Source organism: Macaca fascicularis, chromosome 9 (genome assembly GCF_037993035.2).
Source record: "Macaca fascicularis isolate 582-1 chromosome 9, T2T-MFA8v1.1".
NCBI lineage: Eukaryota > Metazoa > Chordata > Mammalia > Primates > Cercopithecidae > Macaca > Macaca fascicularis.
The window spans coordinates 133,588,057-133,614,449 of NC_088383.1; the positions used below are offsets into that span (position 1 = coordinate 133,588,057).

At 55.7% G+C, this 26,393-nt stretch overlaps 1 protein-coding gene across 8 annotated transcripts in view; it reads right to left on the reverse strand.

Moving 5' to 3' along the window:
* Positions 1 to 1,660: 1,660 nt before the first annotated feature.
* Positions 1,661 to 26,393, reverse strand: part of FAM53B (family with sequence similarity 53 member B) — a 124,584-nt gene continuing 99,851 nt past the window's right edge. For all 8 annotated transcript variants that reach the window (XM_074003026.1, XM_074003024.1, XM_074003025.1 and 5 more), the window contains one exon: positions 1,661 to 6,019. In XM_074003026.1, coding sequence (XP_073859127.1) covers positions 5,657 to 6,019 — 363 coding nt within the window. In that variant the 3' untranslated portion in view covers positions 1,661 to 5,656. The remainder of the gene's footprint in view (positions 6,020 to 26,393) is intronic.

The window sequence follows — 26,393 nt, forward strand, 5'->3', positions numbered from 1 at the left end:
GGGCAGAGGTGGGGACACAGGGCGGGATGGGCGAGGGTGGCGCACCTCTGGGGTGGGCGCTCTTGGGTCCGCCTTCCGTCCCAGAGTACGTGTCAACAGTTCCATCTGCCCCTCTCAGAACTGTCCTGGTTTAGGTGATAAACACACTGGGCAGCCTACATTCTACATGGCTTTTTTTTTTTAACATTATAAAAGCAGTATGTGTTATTACGGGAAATTTAACAGAAAAGGATATAAAAAGAAACCAGAAGTCACTCGGGAGTCTGAGCACTGTGCTCTCTGGGGCCTTTCCTTCCGGCCTTCTTCCTTCCAGCCCTTTCCCTGCACACTGGACAGAGTGACTGTCCAGGGTGGCCGTGGGGTTAGCACTGATTCTCTCTCGTAAGCACACAGGGTTATGATCGCTGTGCAGATAAGGAGACTACACGCGTGTCTCATGTCAGAAGCACCTGCGCCTGGCCTGGAGTGAGGCCTGAGGCCAGGCCCCATGTGGGGGCAGAATGGAGCTGCTACCTAGCCAGGGACCTCATCTAGGGATTGGGGACGGCAAGGGGCTGGTAAGGGCCAGAGGTTCTTCCAGGGCCACTCTGTGCCCTACCCTCAGGTGGGAAACAATGGTGGGGGCACTGCGCTTGGTAGACGTCCCCAGCTGGCCTCTGGCCTGCCAAGTCATCCGTCAGATATGGAGGCAGGGGTGAGGTGTGCTGGGGAAGTCAATGCGCCCAGCCTCGCATCAGTGAGTCCCTGGGCCTTGGGTAAGGCAGGGCTGCAGGGATGGCAGTGAGGACGAGGGCCTCACCTCCCAGCAGCAGCCCTGCTTCACCTGTTTCTTGAGTTCAGTGTTCATAGACTTAAAAAAAAAAAAAATCTTGCTAAAAGGAAAAACAAACCAAAAGAGAAGTGGGGGCTGCAGAGCCTCATTCCCAGAGGGCTGCTCTGGCCCTAACAAGCGTTCTAGGCCAGACTTCCATGGGCAGGTCATGTGGGCAAGTGCTGAGCTATGGAAATCAAGCAAACCTCTCCACGCCTGTCCTCCAGGCCACAAACACCCCCATCTCCTGAGTCCGGGTAAGCAGAGGGCCACGCACGGAGACGGTGGCCCACGCTGGGCTGGGCTCCGTGCTTCTGGGGCCCCGCAACTCACGCAGCAGAAGCCTGCACTGCGCTGCCTGCAGCGGGGGCAGAAGCCCGGAGCTGGTGAGCCTGTCTATGCCGCCTCAACCACCCTGGTGGGTGGGTGGCGGGGCCAGGCTGGGCCCCTCTCCGCACACTGCCGTACAGCCTTACCTCCCAGCGCTGTCGAAGCCTGAGCTGATGTGCTCAGAAGGGCCGGCTCCTCCATGGCTTCTAACTCAAGTGACACAAGGAGTGTCTCCCCACTGCTGTCCTGGGGCTCCTGGCCACAGCCAGGAGAGCTTAGCCCTAGAAGGGCTCCCCATGATGCAGCTGTGACCACGGGCAGGCCTTCTCCCATCCCCCAGCCTCTCCATAGCTCTGTGATGTCTGCTAGCCCCATTTTATCGATTCAGACCCCGAAGCTTGGAGGGGACAGAAGGGTCCAATCTATGTCCCTCTCAGCCCAGAGCTAATGCTCCTGTGAGCAGGAGGGACCTGCCGGTTCACCACACCCCACAGAAACCACACAGCTGACACTAGGCACTTGGGTATTGAACCAGGAAGCTTTATTTACACAGTAAAAGTAACAAGCAAATTCCTGAGAGACTAGAGCGGCTGGAGCGCAAGCCACGGCCTGTGCGGGGAGGCCAGGCTGCAGGGGCAGGCAGGCCCTGGGCCCCGGGTCTACGCTTTCTGGTCGCCACACTTCCTGAAGCTCTGCAACACCCACAACATCCAGCTCAGGGAAGCTCCTGCAACCCCAGAAACAGCCTATGTGCTATCTGTCACCCAAGCCCCCAGGACAGCTTCCCCACGCACTGAAAACACAAATCATTTGCCGAAAAGACTACGCTAGGTCAGACTATCCTATCTAGGCTACAAGATCTCCACTTCGTTCTGCCATTAAAAAACAAAACAAAACAAAACCTTTCTCTTTTCTCTTTAAAGAGGCATGACAGAGGGGTTTGACCAACAGCGTGGACATGGCAAGGTGCGGCATCATTGCCAGTGTGGGGCCAGGGTGCCTGATCCTGGTGCGCGGCCAGCCTGCTGCATCCCTGCCGGCTGACGTCTGGAATGACCATCATTCAAGTGACCACCCCCCAATAGTCACAGACGGCACGTCAGTGGAAACGGGGGTGCAGCAGGCATGACACCACGGCCGAGCCCGCAGCAGGGGCCCAGGGGTCCCGCAGCTAGGGGAGCTTGCTCAGACAGGCAGCACACCCAGTGCATGGCCACTCACGCCCCTGCACCAGGAGACCCATTTGGAAGTTGGGGTTTGTTTTCTTTTTAATGTAGACTTCCCCTTTATTTAAATTTTCTTTCAGTGTACAAATTCACAAAACTGGCTACAAAAGTTTGGTTGAAAAGTAAGGCTTTCTGATAATGAAAATCTGTACGTCTGGTCAGAACAAGCTCCCCGTGGGCCTAGATGCACGTCTGTCCGTGCAACTCTGGCCTCCACCGTGAGTAAGGCAAGAGGGTGTGGCAACGAAAATGGCGAGGCTGTGGTCCCGGCCCCCAGGCCCCACAGGTGGACGGCAGCCCCTGGCAGTTTGGTGGCTTTGAAATGAGTGGGATGCACGTGGCGCTAAGCCCCTCCTCCCACTCGGCTTTCCTGTAGGCTTAGCTTGCTCTTCAGGGCCCACGAGCAGGCAGATGGCCTGGCACGGCTTGCTCCTGGCTCTGGCCTTCCTTGGTCTCCCCTCAGAGGCAGGGTTCGCGGGCAAGGCTGTGACAAAAGCGAGGCTCCTGCCGCTGCCCCCAGCTGGGGCCCTCATGCTAGTGGGGGTGAGCTGTCTGCCTGCTGCCCGTGGGGACACCAACGTGGGGGGCACCTCCTGGGCAAGCCTCCCTCCCAGAGGACTGAGATCAGAAGTCCTGGGGCCAGCAGGGTGGAGTGCAGGAACAGGCCGCTCTGGGCTGTGTGGCGGCTTGGATGATGGGGTGGCACCTTATAGACAGGGTCTACTCTCTCCAGTCAAGAGACAAACACGAAACCAGCTGAAGGCCATTTCTTTCTCTAAGCAGAAGGGACAGCCACCATCTTCTCCCGACTGCTGCGTGGTGGGCTCGGGCTAGGAGCAGTGGTGGCCCAGGACAGGCAGCTGGGCTAGGGGCGGCAGTGGCACAGGACAGGCAGGTGGGGTCTGAGGAGGCTGGGCCATTTCTGCCTAAGCGCCCGGAGGCTGGGCTTGCTGGTCAATGGGACCAGCTTGCAGGGAGGTGGGGAGGTGGCTGTGACTTGGCCAGCTCCACAGCTTGTCCCTCCCTGCCACCAGGCCTGAGTGGGGAGGTGGCAGGCAGGGTTTGAGGGCAGGTCACCCACACCCCAGTCCCATGACACATACCTGTCACCATGTGCCTCCCACCTCTACCCTAAGCAAAGGTAGCTGGGGGCTGCTGCACGCCTTAGCCTCGGCTGGCACCGCCCGCCTCCCTCACTGCCTCTGCCTTCCACAGGAAGGCCTGCTTTAGAGGCTGTGTGCCCTCGGTGGCCACACCGGCTGGGTGACGCCAGGACCTCCCTTGCCCGGTGATACTCTGGGAGTGAGGCATGGCCATGTGCTCTCCACATTCACCCAGCCACTGCCCCGGTCTCCTCTAAGAAGGATTTGCTCTAAGAAGACATGGTCTCCATGACCCCCAGGCAGGGACAGGCCAAGGTATCTCTGCTCAGAGCCACCAGCTCTTGGGTTTGGCTATCCAGGATCACAAGGAGATGTGCCTCTGGCAGGAGCTACAGCGACCAGAGGCGAGCTGGTTCCCCCGCTCTGGGACCTGCCCAGTGCCCGGCATACCCCCATGTGCCACCCACCCTGGGATGGCAACAGCACCTCTCAGGGCCGTGGAGCTGGGGGCTTTCTGCCAGCTTCTTAGAGCTGATTTGTAAGAAGTGCCACCCACATATTGGGAACTTGAACCACCACCCTTTTGATGTAGTAAAAAAAAAGAAGGTTTAAACAAGGTTTCCCAAAAAGCAGCTTTCTTGAGGAGAAAGGCGAGAAGCATCTGGACTCGACCTGCAAAAGCAAGGCGTTCACTCGTCCATGGAAGACGAGTAAAAGCAAAATGACTACAAAAGTGCTTTTAACGCATGTCAGCTAACGCGAGGGAGCACACCAGTTATTTTTAGCCTTATGGGAAAATGAGCCACTTACTCCTAAGCCAGCCCAATTGCTATTGTCTGCAGAAGACGCCAAATTCACTAAAAGCCAGATTCCCATAGAGCAGAGCCCATGTGGTGGTGTCTGCAAGGTGGCGGGAGAGCAGCTACAAACCCGGAGAGGACAGCAAACCCTCAGGGGGCTAGGCTCCTTGGATGCCCCAGGGTGAGAAGCCAGGGCGGGGTAGGGGCGGGGAGTATCCATCCAGCTTTGTGCCCATGGCTGGGCCTACGACAGAGATGCAGCCCTCAGGACTGGGCTCCCCCTAAGCTGACAAGGGTGGGGGTTTGTCTTGAGGTGGGTGGTGTGCCCTGGTTATAGCCAGCAGTCCTCAAGGACAAATGGGAGGCGCGTGGAATCCTGCAGGGCCTCTGCAGATTGGTCAGCAGACGCCCTTCACCCCTGAATGGGCACAGGGCCTGCAGCTGTCCACCTGCCCCCAGCTCCTGTCTCCCAAGGCCATTTTCAAGAGGCTGCCCTGGTATCGTGCCATCCCTACACTCACCAGAACCAACCACACTTATCACTCAGCGACCAGTCAACCACAGAGAAGGGCTGCCATCTGCTAACCCTGCCCCAGCGGTGGCAGAGCGATGGGGTCAGGCTCTCCATGCTGCAGGAGAGGCAAGAGAGTCCGTTCAGAAAACAGACCCACCAAATTTCTGCCCAACATGGAAGGCCCTAACATGCACCCCTCCAAACTGTTCCTTGGGCCCGAGACTCCGGACATGGGCTTACCCTCTGGGGGGCCAGTCCAGCACCCCAGGGATTCTGTCTCTCACATTGGAATTAAGGCCAAATGGTTCTGGTGTTACAGAAGGAAGCATCTCCCGAACCTTCCCAAGCCTGAAGCAGGGAGACCTGGGAGAGAAGGCACGGAGTAAAACTGAGTGAAAGAAGCTGCGGGACCGGCTCTCCAAAAGTGAACCTGAGCGAGGCCAAGAAGGGCCCTGACACAGCAGATGGCCCCTGGCCCCCAACCCAGGCCCCCCCTGACAGCCCCCACCAGGGGGATACAGAGCGGTGCCCAGCTCTGCCGGGGACAACAGAGACTGCCCAACATCCCAGGGGGAGAGAGGCAGAAAAGACGCAAACTCCAAAGCTGTCCTCTGGGCTGCAGTAGTTCTGTGGACCTGGTGGCTGCCACACTCGGGGAGCCGGTGAGAGGCTGACACACCCACTGTGTGACGCGGCCAGGCCAGGCTCTCCCCAAGGCAGCGGGTGGGCTCCCTCTCTGGGACCTGACACCCCACTCAGGAAACTTTCATCAGGCCCACGAGTTGGGCTCCCCTTCCAGGGCCCACCTAGTGCCCAAAGGGAGGGCTGTCGATGCCAGCGCACCCCAGCCCTGCCTGGGCCCACACGTCCCCTCAGTTCTTCTCTATCTGCTCGATGTCCAACTCGCCATCCAGGGAGCAGAGGCTGTTCCCGGGGACCCCGCGGTCCCGCCAGGCTGCGGCTGGCTCTGCTCTCCTGCCGCAATCCTCATCCAGGGCACAGCCGTCTGACTCCTCACAGGACAGGTCCTCCTGGCAGGCGAGGTGGTCGTCGAAGGAAGAGGGAAGAGGTTCAGGGACCGGGGTCCCAGCGGGGGTCCTGCCCCCTGGGCCGGAGGCTGAGAGCAGGGCGGTCCAGGCCCTGGTGTTGCTGACGTGGCGGGCGAAGGGGCTCTGGGGACCGCAGTCCTCTGTCCCTGCGCTCAGGCAGCTGAGGCTGCTGAAGGTCTGACAGTTCTGTGGAGGGGCAGACACACAGGTTACTAAGGGTTACTCCCCTCCCGGAGCCCCAGGACTGCACACCCCACAAAGCGACTGGACCACCAGGCTGTGGCAAGACCAATCGAGTCCCGGGTTCCTCCCATCCAGGCAAGGACAGGGGCCATGAGCAACGCACTCATGAAGATGCACCTCCGGCCAATGAGCACTCTGTGCTCATAAAGACACGCTCAATTCCATTCTTCACCTACTAACTCGGCAAAGCACACAAATTTGATGCAGGCCCAGTTCTGGGGAGCTGCAGTGAAACAGAAATGCTCCTAACACTGTCCACAGCCTTTCTGAAGCGCAACCTGGGAAAAATGTATCCAATTCCTTGATCAGGTAATTTCACTACTCGGATTTGTGTGTGAAGAAAACATTCTAAGATGTGTGTAAAACTTCGGCAACATACTGTTAAACAGAAAAGAAGACAGCAACCCAAACGCCCTACGATGGTGGTGAAATCAATGATGTTTTTCAGGCAGGACCTCTATGCAAACATAACTGACGCACCGCGATGCTCCCCTTGAGAAGAGATCTGACTCGGAGGAAACGCCAGGCTGTACTGCCAGACAGGGTGACACGACGCCCACTCTACCGCACTCTCCACAACCAGAGTGGGAGACACAGGCTAGAAGGGGCCGAGCTGAAGTCCTGAGCCTCGTGTGTAATAGAGTCATGCAGGGAGCTGGGGAAACATGAGTTCTCAGCCTCACCTGGAGACGCCGAGCCTCTAGAAAGGAGTGGCTCCATGCCCTCCACAGGTGCTGGGGCCTGGGGGGTCTGAGCTGCTGAGGAGAGGCCAAGCTCCAGGTTCTAGTGCTCACCAGCTCCCTGCCTGCCTTGCTGGGCCCCTTGAGGCCCCAGAGAGAGAGTAGGCTACACAAAAGCTTCTCCGCCCACCAAGTGCTCCCTCTGTGTGGGGCCTGGCCTGGGGCAGGAGGCAGCCTGGGGCCTTCTCCAGTGGCAGGTATAGCTTGAACAGGATGGATTTCAAGGGTACGCAAGCCGGTTCTGCTTGGCGTCAGCTGCCAGCGATGGGGGCAGGGCTGACACTGTGCACAAGTGTGTGCAGTTCAACACCTGCTCCCAGGACAGAGCACAAAATCCAGCCTTCTCCTCAGAATGATGCACACTCCACAGTCCAGCCACCGACAGGACGGAGGCTGGGACAGTGAGGGGCACTCCCAGCCCGGTCCTGGATATCCCTAACAGGACTGCAGCAACAAGGTCACATACCAGAGGGGAGCGAGGGAAGAACTGCACACACAGGGCAGGGGGGAATTCCAGCCTTTGGTCTCTTCCCGGCAGACGGGTGGACTGTGGGAGCAAAGCAGGGCTTGGAGCACCCGCCGCCTCCCTCGCCACACGCCTGCCGACGCCACGACCACAGACCTGTCCCGAGGGCCTGATCCTTTCAAAGGCTGCAGTGTTTGTGTGTCTCTTTGAAATACAGGTGACCACCGGCTGTCACAGCCAACAAGCTGTTGAACCAGCCTCAGCAAACGGGAAATCAAAGGTGCTCTCTCTGGAGGAAGGTGTATGTGCCTGCCATGGGCACGCTCATTGTTCCTGAACACTCCATGGAGGAAGCCGTTCTGATGGGTTTGCTTTTCTTGACATCTTTTGATTAGCTGAGAAAGGTGAAGGCTGAGGTGCTGCAGGGAGCTCTGCACGGGGACTCAGGAGAGGGGCAGGGGCACCCATTAGACTGAAGATGCTGGCCCAGGCCGCTGAGGGAGCCCCGTCCCTGCAGCTGGCCCCCCACGGAGCCACAGGTCCACCCTCTGGGCCATGGTGGGATTTGACACAGCCCAGTGATGTGCACACAGCACACTCCCCCAACCATAACAGAGGGCTGGAGACGGCAACCCCTGCACAACAGCCCCAGGATCCTCGCCTGCCCCTGGTCAGGCCTTGGCGATGGACCAGCACCCGGGTCCTTGCCTGTCCCCGGCCAGGCCTGGATGATGGACCAGCACCCAGGATCCTCACCTGCCCCCGGCCAGGCCTGGACGATGGACCAGCACCCAGGATCCTCGCCTGCCCCAGGCCAGGCCTGGGCGATGGACCAGCAGCTCCCAAGGCAAACCTGCCGCTTGTAAGGTGGAGGCCTCAGTGCTTTCGAGGGGGAGGGTCTCTGAGGCTCCTCCTGCTTCTCAGCCACCCTCTTGACTGGCCTAGACCTGAGCCAGGACAGAAGGAAAACTGAGTAGGGGGCACAAAACAGGGGCAAGAAGGCCCACCCTGGGTGACCTCAGCCATGTGTCCCAGGCTCTGCTGAGCCAGGCTGCCCCGACAGAGGAGGCCTAGGATGAGACCAGGATGCATCAGAGCCTGAGGTCCCCAGGGAGCCAGACCCACCCTCTCCCAACCCTGAGCAGTCTGTTTCTTGGCCTGTATAGAAGCCGTGGTATGTAAGAATAAATAATCACGTCCAGTCAAGGCCACAGCAGCCTGGATGATGTGCTGTGAACAGGTTCTAGGTGGGTGACGGGTACTGAGGCTGACTGCCTTGGGTGTCCGCCACATCTGCTGAGACCAGTGTGCTTGACACCCGACCGCGTGCTCACGTTTTCTGCGAGCTGTCATGTGAAGGGCCTGGGACGTGGAATGCTGCGAGTGTTTTCTGTGGCCTCTCACGTGAACAGAGCAGGAGCGCAGCCTGCGCACTCGGACAGAAGCCGCACAGCGCTTGTCTGTGCTCACCTTCTCGGTCCTGCTCGGAGCTTCCCACTGACCGCCCCTGGCATAAGGTGCAAGTGGCAGGGGTGTCTAACTTATGGCCACCATGACTGTGTGGGTCTGGGCACTAATCGTGGTGCTACGGTCTAAATGTGTGCCCCCCCGCCCCCCGCCCATTCCTATGTTGAAATCTAAGCCTCTGTGCAAAAGTATAAAGAGGTGGGGCCTCTGGGAGGTGATGAGGTCATGTAGGGGCCTTCACAGATGAGATGAGGGCTCATAACAGAGGGAGTGCAGGTGCCTCTCTCGCCAGGTAAGGATGTGAGAAAGTGCCAACTATGAAGAGCAGGCCCTCACAAGACCCCAAGCCTGCTGGCACCTGGATCTTGGACTTCCCAGCTTCTAAGTAAGAGAAATACATTTCTGTGGTTTGTAAGTTCCCCAGTCTAAGGCATCTTTGTCACAGCAGCCCAAACAAAGTAAGACATGTTATGCGTTAGCCACAGCCAGGCGCGGGCGCTGGGGACCCATTAGCTGGACCCGTCACAGATGTGTGGCTTTGGCCTCACTGTGCTCTGGAAGGGGCTGAGGTTAGACAGGCAACACGGAGGCAGACTCCGTCCGCATGGGCATCACGGCGCCAGGCAACTCTCCCACCTCTGGGCGGCGGCCGGCCTGCCAAGTCAGGGTGTTCAGGGCTCTCTGGACCAATTGGGCCCTTTCTGCTGTGATGCAGGGGGCGTCTACAAGGAAGGGCTGGTGAACCTCATCACAAGCAAACCCCAGAATGCCACTCAGCCCCCAATATCTTCAAATGTATCAGCTCCTTGGCCACAAAGCCAGCGAAACCTTGAGAACTCTGTTGACTCAAAACAGCCATTTCAGCCACAGTGAGAGAAAGCCAAGAACCACCCACTGTTTGCCCCAGCTGGTGGCGAGCCCCACCTGTCAGGAAGGAATGTGACTGCCACAATGGGGCGGTGTGTGTTCTGCCCAGAGCCCCAACCCTCGTGAACAACCCCCAGGCAGACACCCAGGGTGTCTGTGCCCTGTGCCCTCCGCGCCCCGGAGGCAAGGTCCCGCCCAGCATCTCCTAGCAGCTCCAGCTACCCCATGGAAGAACACTGCATAGGCAAGTTGGAAGCCTGGAGGCCTGTGTGCCCTCAAAAATGTCTGCAAAAAGCTGCAAAATGGCTAAGTTCAAAGTGCCGTATGAACACATTATTCCAAGGTGAAACTGCTGCTCCAGGACCAATGTCACTGTCCCCCAGCCCGCCGACTTCTGCTCTCTTGACATCCAGTCCCAGCTCTGGGCTGGGCCACCTACTCTGGCACAGGCCTGCCCAGGTAAAAAAGCTCAGTGGAAACTGTCCACATGGCCTCAGGCTAGTGGCCAGGGACATGGATCAAGACCTACTCCTAGAGTCTGCAAAAGGCAGACCACAGCAGCCTGCCAGAGAGGCAACTTTGGGATGGAGGCCCTGCCTTTTCCATCAGACCCCCCTAGACCTCAGCTCTAGACACGACAGAGGCCCTGGCCATTCCTTGGCCATTCCCACCGACCCCAGCCGGGGTTTCCTGCTCAGCCTGCCCCAGCCGGCCTCCCCAGGGCTTCCCAGCTAGGAGCAATGACCCTTCTTCTGCAGGGCTCTTCTGTGCAGATATTTATTCCTATACTTTCTCCTGAGCGGGAGGTCCCTGGCTGGGCACGGGGATACAGACGAAGGTGGCCTGGTCCTTGCCTTCTAGGTACAAGCTGAAATCCAGTTCCGCCTCAGCAAACTCATTGACTCAACATATCAGCTCTGTACTGCTGCCAGGCAGACCACCACTCACTCTGTCCAGCCTCAGCCCAACAAGTTCATTCCCTCTGCCAGGTGCTGCTGTTCCTGGGCCAGCAGGGTGAACACGCAGTAGAGACTCTAGAAACATCTCCTGAGCGGAACTAAACCACATGTTTTATCAGTAGTGACCGAGAACCCACTCTGGGCTGCGAAGGGCAAGGTCTGGGGAGTGGAGGGGAAACAGCCCCAGGATTTCTCCAGGGACTGCTGCCTGGGGCCTGGGAGTCCCCAGAACTCATGAACTACACCCCCACATGCAGGAGTGGGCATCCGGTGACAAAGACAAAGCTGGCTGGTCAGGTGATGTGTCTGGGAGCAGACAGTGACCACTCCCCTTTGTCCTGGTTGTCTCCTCCTCCAAAGGAGGCCGGGGCATTCTCATCCCTTGGGCCCTGGCTCTCCCCAGAACCTGGAGGGTTCCGGAGAGGAGAGTGGGGAACTAGATTCTGCAGTTGGAGGCACTGAGTTCCTCCACTGACCAAGTGGCCTCACTTCCCGTTTCCTCTCCTGGGAAGCAGAACTGCTGTCTCTGGCCAGGCAAGGGCCACTGCAAGGATCCTAAGAGGAAAGCCAGGCTGCTGGTGTCCCGCCTGGAGTCCCAAACCCACGGCAGTGCTAGTCACACTTCGCAGCTCCCGAAGCACCAGGCTGAGAAGCGACTTCAGCTGAGCCTACCTCTTTGCTGGGCCTCTGTTGGTCCAGGGGCTTCCCTCGCCTCCCTGAAGGTTCCTGCTGGGAGCATCCCTCTCGGTGTTACTGGCACAAGAATCTCCAGCTCAGGCCCTGCTTCTAGGGACCCAATCTAAAGCCACAGGTAAAAGCACCCTGGGTTTTAATGTAGTTAGAGGTTACGCACCTGCTTCTTAGTACTACTGTTCTTTCTAGAACAGGAATGTCAAGCCATGGTCAGAGACTGGCCATGGGGCCCTGTGGGGAGTCCAGTTCCTGGCCCCAGTCCGCCTGAGACGTGCTGGGGAGCGGCGGGTGCTGGGGACGGCTCTCCTGGGTTAGTCGGTGTCTTAAGCGTAGTGCCCACGAGGCTTCCTCTGGGCCCCCGCCTGCGCCAAGCCCGTCTCCCGGCGGCGCTCGAGTGCCTCTCTTTTGGGCGAATGATGACCACTTCCCTCCCGTGTCGCCGCTCCTCACGGCGGGCCCAGCTGTGTTTCCTCCTTCCCTTGCTCTCTCCCTCTTTTTAGTCCAGTTTTATGGCGCTCTGTGTTAGAGGTCTTCATGGAGCTACCTCAAGTCCCTCTAAGAAAGGGCCATCAACAAGCCCAGCTCACACGTCAGGAGCAGAGCCTGGCCTGGCAGCTGCCCTGCTAAAAGCTGCAAGGGCCCCGGCTCCGGCTGAGCGGACGCATTTCCTCCCCAAACATGCTTGCATGAGAACAGAATTCTCCAAGTATCAAGAAAACACCAGGCTATGAGAACGGATGGCCGACAGCCTGGAAATTTTCTAAGTCCCATTTGTGCTGGAAGCTGGCACAGAAACAACCAAGACGGCAAGGCATGTGGTTTCCTAGGCTCTTTAAAAAACTATTTCAGAAAAGAAAAAAAGGCACAAGCATATTTCTGGCCCATCTTTAATCCATCTTTGGTAAATCTGGATTTTGCATGAAGGCTGTACTCTTTCTCACAGGAAGCTGCCGCCCCTGCCCCTGGGGCCAGAGGGGTCAGGTGGCGGTGGCTTCTTTTCCTCAGAGGTGGCAGGTGCTAGAGATGCCTCGAAGGTCGTGGGCGTGGCCAACCTTTCCCTAGGGGCTGACTGCCCATGCTCTGCAGGGCCCTTCCCCCTGGGCATCTGGTCTGCTGCTGCTTCACAGCCACCTCCTGTGTAGGCCAGGCCAGCTGCTCGCCCAGGACCGTGTTGGTGCCCAGTCTTAAAAAGGGATAGCATCAGCCAGGTGGGGTGGGTCACACCTGTAATCCCACAACTTTGGGAGGCCAAGGCAGGTGGATTGCTTGAGCCCAGGAGTTCAAGATCAGCCTGGGCAACATGGCAAAACCCCATCTCTACCAAAAAAACTAAAATTAGCCTGACATAGTGGTGCATGCCTGTGGTCCCTGCTACTCAGGAGGCTGAGGTGGGAGGATCACTTAAGCCCAGGTGGCAGAGGTCACAGTGAGCTGAGATCGCACCACTGCACTATAGCCTGGGCGACAGAGCAAGACCCTGTCTCTCCAAAAAAAAAAAAAAAACAAAAGCGGGGGACAGCATCATGTCCAGCCCATTTTTGTGAAATGCCTACCACCTTTGGACCCCAAAAGAGGCAGCCCTTCTGAGTCTGGACTGCCCTCAGGAATCAGGGCAACACTGGCAGCAACACCCAGATGTTCGGGAAGCCAAGTTGCCAGGGCCTGAAAATAGGGAAATCAAGTTGCCAGGAGCGGGAAGGTCCTCCAGGGTCCTTGGAGCTCCACGGATTCGGCAATGGATACTCAAGGCTCTTCCCAGACCACAGGCTCTAGAAGCAAATGGCCCAGTGGGGGTGGTAAATATCTACGGGGTGGAAGGCTGGCCCTGGTCAGTTACTAGGGAAGTGCCCGCCTTCCTGTGACAGTTTCCTCAGCTCATTTCTGCAGAGGCCAACAAACGTGTACTGAGCGCCTGCCACATGCCAGACAGATTGTGGTCACGCCGTTGCAGGAGCCGGTACCTCAGGGGACAGACTTTGGAGGCACTGACTCAGGTTGGTCAGGTCCACAGGGCAGGCACCATTTTCCCTTTTCTGTGGACAAGGTATCTTGCCCCAAATCTGACATCCCCTCCAGGTCTGGGAGGCCCAGGTGGTGCCAGAGCCAGGTGTGCTGTGTGGCAGCCAGTCCAGGCCACCCTGAGTCACTTCAGGAAGGGTGGCACCAGTTTGGGGCTCTCTCCATGGTCTCCACACCCCCAGCCATCCCTGGGCCTTGCTGTCCCTGCTCTGGTGGCTCTCTTGGGGCCCCCATGCTGCACATCGGGGGCACCCCTCCCACTGGATTCTCTACGCAGCGTGGCCTTGCCTCTGGTAACTTGAGGCCTAGGGCCCAGCTGGGGACGAGGACTATAAGGAAAATGACCTATGGCCTCCAGAGGCTGAAGGAATCGGGGAAGGAGGAATTCATCTCCGGGACAGCCCATCCCCAGCCCAGACACCTAAAAACCCGGGCCTCTGCAGACAGACCTAGGGCCAGCAGGCCCAGCCTACTATCTCCCCTGCCAGACCCGAGGAAGGCAAGCGCGGGCTCCAGCAGGTCCCCTGTGGACTCCAGCAACAGAGGGTTCCTCATAACGGAGCCTTGGAAAGTCACTCCATTGGTCTAGGGAGTTGTAAAGTTCACCGGAGTGGTGCTCATTGGGCTAAACCCGCCAAGCAGGCCAGAGCCTGGCCACCACTCTCGAATGGCCTTCCCCAAGTCCCCTCTTCCTCAGGCTCTGCTGCCTGGGCCCCTCTGCCCTTGCTGTTCCCACTCATGCTCTGGCTCCTTCTACAGCAAACCTCTTTCAGTCACATAAACCCCCTCTACACCAGCCCTGGGTCAGCACCATCCTGACGGCCCCGCCCTATCTCCCTCTTCACTGGCAGATACCTTCTCTCCCACCAAAACCCACCTCTGCAGCAGCCAATCCGGAAGCAGGCCCAAGCTCCTGTGTGTACCCCGTTTCCTGCCAAGCGTGCAGGGAACCCTGACCCCACATGCCACGGCCTGGTTCACAGTGGGTGCGTCGTGCAGCCTGGGGGCAGAGGGTAGGTGGGAAGGAAGGGTCCACCCCGGTTGGCCCTCCCGGCTAGGCCTCTGTTTGCACAGCCCTGGGGTCCTACGGCCTACACCCCAGGGTGCTGTGGGTAAGAACAGGCCTTGGAGGCCCAGAGCCACGCGTGTCCTCTGAATGGTGGCCAACCCAGTGGCCTCTCTGAGGGCACCCCACAGGCCACACGGTGGCGACGTTGTTTCTGCACCAGGCCCCAGATGGCAGATGGCCTGCCCGAACACAGAAGGTGTGGGAGCTGACGCCAAAGGGCCTCCCGGCGCTCTCACAATTGGAAAACAAACATTTTGTTTCTGTGGTGTACATTCCAGCCAGCACACACTCAGGACAGGACTTGTGAAACCACCTCACTCGCAGCTTGGCGTGAAGAGAATTCTTTGCCTAACAAAAGTCGAGGAACCTTTCCAAAGCACACAGGGTCCTGGCGGGGGCTGAGGCCAGCACACTGCCTGCGCCCATAGACCTTCAACAGAGCCGACCAGCAGGGCGCACAGTGTCAGGGGTGGCTTCTGAGCGGGACTAGCGATGCAGAAGGTATGTCTGAGGCTCTCAGAGAGGCTGCTGGGCACTCGTTCGCATTCAGCTGCCTGGGGCCACGTCGGGGTGCTGAAGACAGGACTGCAGGGTACAGGGGCCTCTGGGCTCCACCCCAGCAGCTCACAGCTCTGTTCCAGATATCGCCTTCCATGGAGGGCACACTGGGGAAAGGGGATCCTTCTTGGAGAAGTGAGCAAATCACCAACCGGTTTAGCCACTCTTGCAGATGAGCAGACAGAGGCTGAACGAGGAGAAGGGATGTGCCCCAGACTGCACAGCTGTGTGACGTGCAATCGGACCTCCTCACTCCTGGGCTGTGCTCAGGAAAGCATGCGGTCCTCCGGCAGGGCGGTGGGGTAGTACAGGCTGGACAGGCCTGGGCTGGAATATCCCAGCTCGGGTGTGCCCTGAGGGACCTTGGCAAATTATTAAACTTCTGTGCCTCAGCTTCTCATGTGTACGAGGCTAATAAGAGCCTCAAAGCCTCAGAAGTGTTTGGAGGGATAAATAGAGACCATCAAGGAGGCCACGGAGAGTGCGATCCCCCCTTCCCACACTCCACCCCACAACTGTGCCTGTGACTCTCTCTGGACACAGCGAAGCCACAGCAAAGGGGTCTGGGAGCTCTGCTTATATCCAACTGCTCTTGCTAAAAAAAAACCTGCTTTCAAGAGCAAGAAGACACGCCAGCAACACAAAAGATAAAATACCTAGGAATGAACTTGTAAGAACTGGTAAAACTGATAGAAAACAAAAAAATACTTTAAAGAACAGAAAAGTAAGACTGAACAAATAGAAATAAATCTTGTGTCAAGTTAGATTCAACCTCAAGTAGGTGTAAAATCTCCCTAAATTAATTCATAAGTCTAATATGATCCCAATCCAAAATATCAACAGCACTCCCAATCCCCATGGTCTTAGGACAAACTAATTTTCAAGTTTTTAATGAAAAAATAAACAAGTGAGATTAGTCAGGAAACTCTGTAAAGAACAGTGGGGAAGCTAACCCTCCTAGACTAGTCCGTATCATATAATATGCCAAACACATTGCTAAGCCTCCAAAACTACAACAGCATATTAGTATGAACGTACATGCATACCTACAGAGACCAATGAAACAGAATGTTCTGAAACAGACCCAGTTTAGTATATGATAAAGGTAGAATCTCAAAGCAGAGAAGAAAAGATGGCATTCTCCACAGACAATACTGAAACAGACGGGCAGCTACATTAAAGAAAAGGTTGGCTCCATATTCACACCACATACAAGATAAACTCAACACAGACCAAAGAGTGTAATATAACCCATAAAAGTACTAGAAGAAAACAGGAAACTTCCTTTATCATCTTGAGAGAAAAAAAGGCCTTTCCAAAACTCAAAATCCAGAGCCATAAAATAAATAAGTAATAAATTTGGTAAAAACATTTTTTTTTAACATGTCAAAAAACGCCAAATGCACTGGTAGGAATGTAAGATGGTGCAGTCACTGTGGAGAACAGTTTGGCAGCTTCTCAAAATGTTCAACACAGAGTTACCATCAGACCCAGCAATTCCACGTCTAAGAAATGAAAACATATGTCTATGCAGAAACTTGCACACAAACATTTACAACAGCGTTATTCATAATATCCAAAAAGTAGAAACAGCCCAAATGTCTATCAACTGGTGAATGGATACATAAAATGTGGTCTGGCCATACAACAGAATATTATTTGGCCATAAAAAGAAAGGAGATACTGATACATGCTACGGTGTGGAAGACCCTTGAAAGCATGATGCTAAGTGACAGAAGCCAGACGCAAAAGGCCACATATTGTGTGGATCCATTGATATGAAATGTCCAGAATAGGGAAACCCACTGATTCGGTTTGGCTGTGTCCCCACCCAAATCTCACCTTGAATTGTAGTTCCCATAATCCCCACGTGCCGTAGGAGGGATGCAGTGGAAGGCAACTGAATCATGGTGGCAGTTACCTTCATACTATTCTCGTGATAGTGAGTTAGTTCTCACGAGATCTGATGGTTTTATAAGAGGCTTTCCCTGCTTTGTTCAGCACTTCTCTCTCCTGCCACCATGTGAAGAAGGATGTGTTTGCTTCCCCTTCTGCCATGATTGTAAGTTTCCTGAGGCATCCCCAGCCATGAGGAACTGTGAGTCAATTAAGCCTCTTTCCTTTAAAATTACCCAGTCTCAAGTATTTCCTTATGGCAACGTAAGAACGCACTAATACACCCATCAAGACAGAATGAAGTTTTGTGGTTGCCAGTGGCTGGGAGTGGGGGTGGCTGAAGGGGATGGAGAGTGACTGCTAAGGGGTATGGACTTTCTTTTGAGGTGATAAAAATGTTCTAAAATTGATTGTGATGATGGCTGTGGAACTCTCTGAATATATTCAAGACCACTAAGTTGTACACCTTAAATGGGTGAACTGTGTGGTATATGAATTATATCTCAGTAAAGCTCAAGAAGTCAAAAGCAAAGTCAGAAAACAAAGAACAAATTAGTAATAAGTATTTGTAACTCATATCACAGGCAAAAATTAATCTCCCTAATATACAATTGAGAAGAAAAAGACCAAAGATACAATTATCTTATATTTTTATTGTTTTTGGAGATGGAGTCTCGCTCTGTTGCCCAGGCTGGAATGCAGTGGCATGATCTCGGCTCACTGAAACCTCCGCCTCTTGGGTTCAAGTGCTTCTCCTGCCTCAGCCTCCCGAGTAGCTGGGACTACAGGCGCCCGCCACCACGCCCAGCTAACTTTTTATATTTTTAGTAGAGACGGGGTTTCACCACATTGGCCAGGCTGGTCTCAAACTCCTGACCTTGTGATCTGCCCGCCTCGGCCTCTCAAAGTGCTGGGATTACAGGTATGAGCCACCGCGCCTGACCGACACAATTATTTTAAAAGGGCAAATGAAAAGAACACAGAAAAGGACACAAGAATAGCCTTTACATATACAAAAAGACGTTCAACTGATCAGAAAACTGCAAACCGAAATGACAGAGAAACTGTTTTTTACCTGTCTGGTTGTGAAAATGTCAAATGTTGGACGAGCCTCTGGGCAGTGGGGAAACTGATATGCAGGGAGGAAGGGCTCCTATAATGTTAACCTGACAACATCCTCCAAGAGGCCAAAGGCACACGACGTGTGACCAAGCGATCCTGATGGGAATTAACCCAGCAGAAGATGGATCTCCCATGTCCAAAGGGACTCATGCACTGGAAACTCACAGCTGAAGAAGCCCAGAAGAGTCAGCAGCGGACCCCGCAAAGTGGGCACATCCGAGCAGTGGAACACCACGCAGCCAAAAAAAGGGCATGAAAACACCTCCAGGGTTTACTGTTCAAGAAAACAAGGTACAGCAAGGTATGTATTGCATGCTATTATCTGCTTTGTTAAAAGAAGAACTGAAATTCCTATTTGCTTGTATTTGTAAAAATGAGCACAAGAAACTAGCAGTCTGTCTGAGGGCATGGGGGATGGGAGAGATGGGGCAAGAGTTTACTCCATGTTATTTTAATTTTCGAACACATGAAGGTACTATCCAAACATGAAATGCAATGTCTATCTCTGTGTGTGTTTATTTACCTTAAGAGCAAAGGACACACTAAGTTAGAAAAGGCCAAAATCCTATTCACATGATCACTTGTATTTCCCAAAGGGGAATCCCCACCCCATCTCCATATTAAAATTTCCCAGTGTTTCTCTACCAAAGTTCTTTTCTTTCCTTTTCTCTTTATTGGTAGCAATAAAGCGTATGCATTTTTTTTTTAACAGCATTTTGCAAAATTTGTGGACAAAAGAACTCTACCAGCCCCAGGTTCCTGCACTTAATAATCATGAAATTAAATGTGAGTTTCACACAAGGGGGACATGCAAACATCAGGAGGGGCCGACCCCTGAACAGCCAGTGTGCCACCCTGTGCCAGACACCTGCATGTGGGTGGTTAGCCAGGAGGCTTTTCACATGGCTGGTAGGTGCTTTCACAGAACAACAGGAAGAGGGAGATCCCAGGAAAACACTCACTGTTTTGCTGTTACAGAGGTTCAGGTGGCCTCCTGCCCACCCACCCTGGGGCAGTTTTGCACCTGCAGCCTCAGCTGCACCTGCCCTGTCCACAGAGGCCCACGTTGGCCACTTGGGGCAGCTGCTGGGCTGGGCCCCATCCTGCGGAGGTTAGAGGAGAAGGCTGCCTGTTGGTCACCAATGGTTATGGGGGGGAATGGTCTCTCGTGTCTGTGAGCAGCCTCAGTAGCCACAGGAGCATCAGGAGCATTCTGACACACACAGAACACGGACGCCTGGGCCAGGTGCCTGCAGTTCTGATGCTTGTGAAGCCGGCCGGAGCCCCGCTTCCACCGGCCGTATTTTCACACCCACTGAGCAGATGAGATGCAGAGGTGGAGTTCACAGAGTCAGATGCAGCTAGATTTCCTTTTGATTTGCTGGGAGTGAGACTTCTTTCCTCCCAACAATGAAACAGAAGTCACAAGGAGAAGGCAGGCAAGCGCTGCAGAAACACAACGGATTTATCTGCCCAAACAGGCCTCAGCACAGAAACCTCCAGAAGCAAGCAGTCACCACGACCCTCCAGAGGCTTCCCTTTCTGATAAAATGCTCCCTGCTCCCACTCGAGAGGGCCCCCTTGGAAATGGGGTCTAAACGCATCTCTGGGGACCTCCATCTGTCCTCCATTCTGAGCAGGAGCTGGGTCACCCTTTCTGGTGCTGGGCCTCACAGGGTCCGCAGGTGGCAGGAGACAATGAGACGTGCCACGAGGCAGCGTGGGTCCAGGACGTACCTGGCAGGACCCGGGTGCCTGACGTTGGCTCCAGCCGCCTTGTGCTGGCCATGCCCTGGGGAAGTCTTGCTTGCTCTGGGCCCATCTGCACAATGAGGGTCTTCAGCTTGAGCCCCAGGTGTCCCTGCCCTACCCTGCAAGGCCACTGCACTGAGACTAGCTTCAATGCAACTTGAGACCGGGCACCAAATCCAACTCAGACCTGTACTGCTGACCACAGCGGCCCTAATGGCCACCTAAGGCCAGATCCCATCTCGAGCTCCAGACCCAATGAGCATGTCCCTGCTGATGTCCCACGGTCCTCTCAGCTCAACGTGTCTCAAACCTGATCCAGCACCTTCCTCCCCAAGCTCTCAGAATAAAAAGCAAATGCCTCACTCCAGGGCTAAAGGCCTGGTATCTCCAGTCCCATCTCACTCACACCCTCCCTGCCTACTCAGGCTCTCCTGGACACAGAGTCCCTCCCATGGAGTGCCCTCCATAGGCCAAGATCACCCCCTTCCTAAACCTCTCTCTCCCTGAAAGACTCTTCCTCTGCACAGCCCAGCTGAAACAGCCACCCCAGTCCCATTAAAGCCTCCGTGGAGCCTCTCTGTCCAGGCAGAGGGAACTGCGCTCTCCATTCTGGAGCCTCCCACACCCATGAGCTGGTGGGCCCTTCCTGCCTGAGTACCTCTGTGGGCTGCATCCCTGATACCTGGAAAAGCAGGGCCAGGTGGCTGAATGAAGCACTGAAATGACGATCCATTTGGGGTGGGATCCTGCCTCTCAACACTAGGAGCGGCCGGGCGCGGTGGCTCAAGCCTGTAATCCCAGCCCTGTGGGAGGCCGAGCTAGGCGGATCACGAGGTCAGGAGATCGAGACCATCCTGGCTAACACGGTGAAACCCCATCTCTACTAAAAATACAAAAAAATTAGCCAGGCGCGGTGGCTCACGCCTGTAATCCCAGCACTGGGGCGGGGTCAAGGCGGGCGGATCACGAGGTCAGGAGATCGAGACCATCCTGGCTAACACGGTGAAACCAACCCCGTCTCTACTAAAAATACAAAAAAATTAGCTGGGTGCCTGTAGTCCCAGCTACTCGGGAGGCCGAGGCAAGAGAATGGCGAGAACCCGGGAGGCGGAGCTTGCAGTGAGCTGAGATCGCGTCACTGCACTCCAGCCTGGGCGACAGAGCGAGACTCCACTCAAAAACAAAACAAAACAAAACACTAGGACCGGTGTTTCCTTGGGCATGTTACGCAATCTGAGTTTCTCTTTTCCCATCTGTAAAATGGGGAAATAAAACTGCCCTAGAGGGGCCGCCTGGAGTTGAAATGAGATCATGAGCAGCGCCAGGCTCAGAGGGGTTTGAACAGCAGCTGATGGTGCCAGCTGCACCGCGACAGAGGGAGGGGCCCACGTTGCCCACGAGCAGCCCCAGGCAGATGCAGCACAAGGAGAACCTCTGACCACCTCACCCCACCCACAAGCAGTCCGTGAAAGCAAAGATCCCAGGCATGCTGGGGACGGGAGAGGCCATGCTGGCCCTCACTGACTACTGGAGCCCTTCAGGGCCGAGGACAAGTGGCAGACCAGCAAGACTTGGCCAGCACGTCCCAGCACGTCCAGCAGGGCAGCTGGCCATGGACATGCCCGCCGGTGGTGGGTGTGGCAGGACATTCCTGGGCACATGCTGCCCCTCTGGGCTCAGCTGGCCCCACCTGCAGTGCCAGAAGTGAGTGGTGGGAACAAAATGTGTGGGGCCCTGGCGTTCCCTGAGCCCCAGAGGACCTGCTGGAAGACTACATTTGCTAAGGCTTTTCCCACCTGGAGGCAAACCAAACACTTGCTTAGCTATTGGGTGGAGATGTGGGGAGACTCACCCCAGACTTACCCACCAGGGACCCTTCCTGGGGTGGCTCAGCCTCTTGCCCATATAAGTCCCATCGCTCTAACCCAATGTGACGCCCTGACAGGGAGACCCTAGTTCAGGGCTTCTGGACCACAGGGATTCAGGGGTGGGCCATGGGGAGTGGGGTTCTGTATTCTCTACCAGACCTGGCCAGACCCACCCCAGCAGGAAGTCAGGATTCTGTGCCAGGTTCAGGCACTCGGGAAATGTTTCCTTAAAGGGCACTGGAAGTGTCAGGAGATCCCCAAGAGGGCTGACGACAGGGCCCATCCTCAGCAGTGGGCACGCAGCCCAGGGCATGCTGTTTGCCACCAAACAGACACAGAAATAGAGAATCTGCCCTGTCTAGCTGAGTGGCCTTGGGCAGGTCATGGTGGGCATCATGAGGCAGACCCCTCCAGGCGGCTATGCAGGCTGGATCAGGAGGGATCCAGGGAAGGCCCAGCTCAAGGCCCAGGGTGCCTGGCAGGTGGCGCTCCCACTCAGAAGCCCAACTCAGGCTCCAGAAGTGTTGGCCGGGGTGGGTCTCTGTTCTTTTTACTTCCCCAGGGACACACCTCAACATAACTATGAATTTCCTGATAGGCTCCCCCTGCTTTCTGTATTTTCCCCTTTTGTTCATTACTGTTTAAATGCTTGGCAGAATATACAAACACAGCACCCGCATCCCACAGCGCCTAGTTGCAGTCTGAGTGAAGGTGCTGGAGACAGATGCCTGGGGCGGGCATGGGGGGACCTCTCACCTCCATCAGCACATCATCCAGGCACGAGGAACAGGTTCTGCCAGCCTCCTGTTTATACCCGGAGAGACAGAGGTTGGTTTGGGCAAACTCCCACCAAGGGGCAGTGGCAGGGCCAGGTTCAAATCCGGATCTGTCTGTCAAAGCCTGCACCCACCCTTAACCACCACGCTTCACCTCACTGCTACCATAAACACCAGAAATCAGGACGGCAGAAAATCATTTTCTACCCCTAGGTGCCCCCAGCAATCCTTGCCTGCTGCTTGGGAAAAATTCCCAACTACAAGGCTGACGGCCCTTGGGCAGAGCCACCCCACCAACTGGAGCAGCGAAGAAGGAAATTCAGGGAGCCCTGACGGCTGCACCTTGCTACAGGTGCGTTCTCGGGTGCACCCCCTGGGCTTGTCTGCGAGTGTGAGGAGCGGCACAACCTCGGGCCCTCCACGCCTCTCTGGACAGCACCCTCAGCCTGCACAGCTCTGCATGGTGGGGAGGGATCATGTTCCTGAGCAGCCAAGCCTTGACCCCAGAAAATGGCAGGCAGGGGCTGGGATAACAAGGGGAGTAGGGGGGCGCACCAAGATGGCCCCTGAAGAATGTGCCGCCTTGGAGCACATTAGGCCTTGGAGCCGCCCTAAATCATTCTTAAATCCACATGTTTCTTCCTGTGCAGAAAACCAACCCAAAGGTGGAGATGCCATAAATCCCATCAGTCTGTCATCCCCTAGAATCTTGTCTTGTCCTGGGAACAAAGGCAGGGCATTTCTGGAGGTCCATTCTGGTGTCCTAGCAGCTGCAGAGCCCCGAATGATGGCAGAACTAATGTTTACTAAGAATTTACCCTGAGCTCCATGGGATCTTCCCACTAAACCTTCACCTCAACCTTGGGAGGGGGCGCTACTGTCATCAGAGGTTTGGAATCTTGCTGAGGCCACACAGGGAGTGAGTGGGGAGGATCTGAGCGCCAGCAGTCCGAATCCGGGATCAAGTGCTGACCACCATGTAATACGGCCCCCAGCGCAGGATGAGAGGAGGAAAAAGACAGGCCTCCCTGCGGCAGAGCAGAGTGAGGCAACAGCCCGGCAAAGGCCGCAGAGGGCACGCTCCGCTGACCCCACACTAGGTAGAGCCCTCAGCCAGTTGGGAGGAAGGGACAAAGGCTGTGGGTATTTTACTTTTCTCTGGAGCATACCCCGCCTAGGTGACAAATGATGTGTAGGGGAGAGGCTGAAAGCACCCAGAAGACAAAACCAGTAAGACAAAACAGGCAAGAAACCAGCACAGTGCCCAGAGCAGGCAGCCTCCGGGGGACCCCGACTGGCTCTCATCCAGTTCCTTCCCTTAAAGGTAAATGCTCACCGGTCATACACACACCTCTTCCTCGCTCTGCTGGATTCACTTCAAGATGTTGCAGTTTCTACAGTGACCAGTAATGCTGGGGCCAGTTTAACTCTGAGCCCCCAGTGACCCTTCCAGTGCAGATGTGAAGTGTGAGCTGTGGTATAGCAGTGAGAAGACGGGTGCCTACCACACTACCCCAAGACCAGCTTCAGGGCAGGGCCCCAGCCTCTGGCTAAGACCATCACTGAGCCCATCACTGGCTCAGCCCAAGTGGGGAGATGAGCCGACTCTGTCCTGGCACCAACCTCTGGTGCTTCAGAGAAAGCACAGAACCCACTGGGAAGGTGCCTGTCCTTCTATCGGCAACTGGCTACCACAAAAAGGAGCTGCCAGACACCACGTGTCATCACTGAGGCCCATGCTCACTAGAAAAGGGGAGTCAAGAGCCACAGGGAACTCAGAGAACTCAGAGGTAAGATTCTAAAATCCTCGAGGGAGCCGCCACCACGGCCTAGGGGAAAAGCACCCCCCACCAACACGCTGGACCCCCCGTGCCTGCAAGGGGCCCCTTCTCGGGAGCCAGAGAGGAGCCCCTTCTTGACCCTCTGTCCGAGGTGTCAACAGGTGCATCTTATTAAGATGGCAAGCACTAAGACTTACAGGTCCCACGAACTAGACCCTAACTATGTTCCGGGCACTGCAAAAGGAACTTGGCACACCGTGACTCGCTGGTTCCTCCAGAACCCCCAGGAGGCCTGTGCCAGTGATACTATTTTATAGTTGAGGAAACACAGGCCTAGAGAGGCTGAGGAGTCTGCTAAGGTCACCCAGCTGGAGAGCCGGAAGCCTAAAGCAGGTATCCATCTGAACCAACGGCGTGCGTGCATATGCATGTGCACACATGCCCACCCTGAGAACCTGAGAGTTCCTCGAGGAAGAACAAGCCATCAGAGCCCTAACTGGAAGTCACCACAACTGCAGTCAGTGGCCACAGGGCGGCCACTTCTGTCTCCCACCCTTGAGAACAGTAGCCCTCCCTGCTGAGAGGCTTTAAGGGCAATCTGCCATGCCAGCAGGTCCTGGAGATCTTAACAAAGGCATGGGCTCCAGGGAAAGAGAGGAGGACAGCCAGAGCGCCACGCATGTGAACACGTCCACAGTGGCGGGTCTCATTCTCACACCAACGCCTCTCCGGTGGTTGTGACAAGAGCAGGCCAGCTTCAAGGGTGGGACAATGAAGGCAGTGACTTTGCCAAAACAGAAGGGCAGCCTGGCATAGCCCAGACGGCCCAGATGTCACCTTCTCAAGCCTGACGACTCCCATCTGCAGAACCTGCCCGGTGGCCCAACAGGTAGATGGGTGCTCAGGCTGGCTTGCAGGCATACCACTCAGCCGCAGCAGCCAAACTGGTTAACATCCTTCGGCAGCAATGTCCCTGACTGAACACGGAACTTGAAATCCCTGTGAGCATCCCCAAGAAAAATGGGCACATGCAGCTGCCGATCACAGAAGCTTTACGACAGTGACTCCAGGCAGAAAGGGTGGCCTTCTCTTCTTATACAGTTGGAATTTGTTCTCATTGTAAAATTAAATAGGAGCCAAGAAATGTCCCCGTAACTGTCCCTGCAGGGTGGAGGTTGGTCTAGGAGAAACCTCTTGAAGTCACAGCACACGGCTCTCTGGCGGTCCGGCGAGACTGTCTTTTTCCTTTCCATACTATGTGCACTCCCCTCCTTCCTTCATCTCCACCACTGTCTCCTCTAAGTGAGACCCCACAGTGTTTTCATGAAAGCAAGAAAAACGGACATTCCTGATGGTATTGTGGGACCTGTTGAGGCGGAATCGCTCACATATGCCTTTTTTCTCACTGTTAGCTTGAGATGATCTTAAAGAAAGAAAAGAAAGAGCACAAAAAGGACACACAAAACACAAACAAAAAAGTCCCTTCCTCGATGGCAGACAGGAAATAAAGCCAGCTCTCTGTCTCTAGAGAGAAACATCAATTGTTGGAACACTCAGGTTAAGGGAGAATCACAGAATCAAGGATCCCACTCACCCAGCTGAAAGCAAGAAAGCAACTTCCAGTGGATTGAGGGAAAAAAATTAATTGCAGCTTTAGAAAAACCTCTTCTGCGAGGCTGGGCTGTGGGGCCATTGAAGCCCAGGCGGCTCGGCAGGGCCCTCAGCAGTTCTCCCTATTCACGACGCGCAGGTGGCTGATAAATTTCCCAGGGTTTCTCGGCGCGGTGATTGCGCCTGGCTCTTTCAGCGCGGCTGCAGGAATCTATACAGGTCCACTTAAATCAGTCTGAAGCTGTGAAAGGCTCCATCACTCGCCGCCCGGGCCCGGCCGCCCAAACAGAGCCCCGGGAGGGCCGGCGGGCGGGTGCAGGGCTGGGAGGACAGTGCCAATTAAAAATCTGAGCCTGTGGGCCTTTCTCTTTCTCGTTTTCATTCCTACAGCTACATTGTGTCCACTGGCAGCGGACTCCAAAGGCGAAGAGGCTGCATTCACAGCCTGGAGCTTTAGAGCCGCCATCCCGAACCAGGCTAATTAAAAACGTCATTTCCCTCACAGGGCTGCCCCGGGGAGCAGTGAGGATGGAAGGCTCAGAAGATGAGGCGCAACTGTGCATGCTGGGCAGCTCCTGGAATGGCTGGCAGGCTAGGAATACAGGGCCCTTTCTGACCACCGCCCCATCCTCAGAGAGACACAGGGCATCTGGAGGTTGGAGTGGCCCATCTG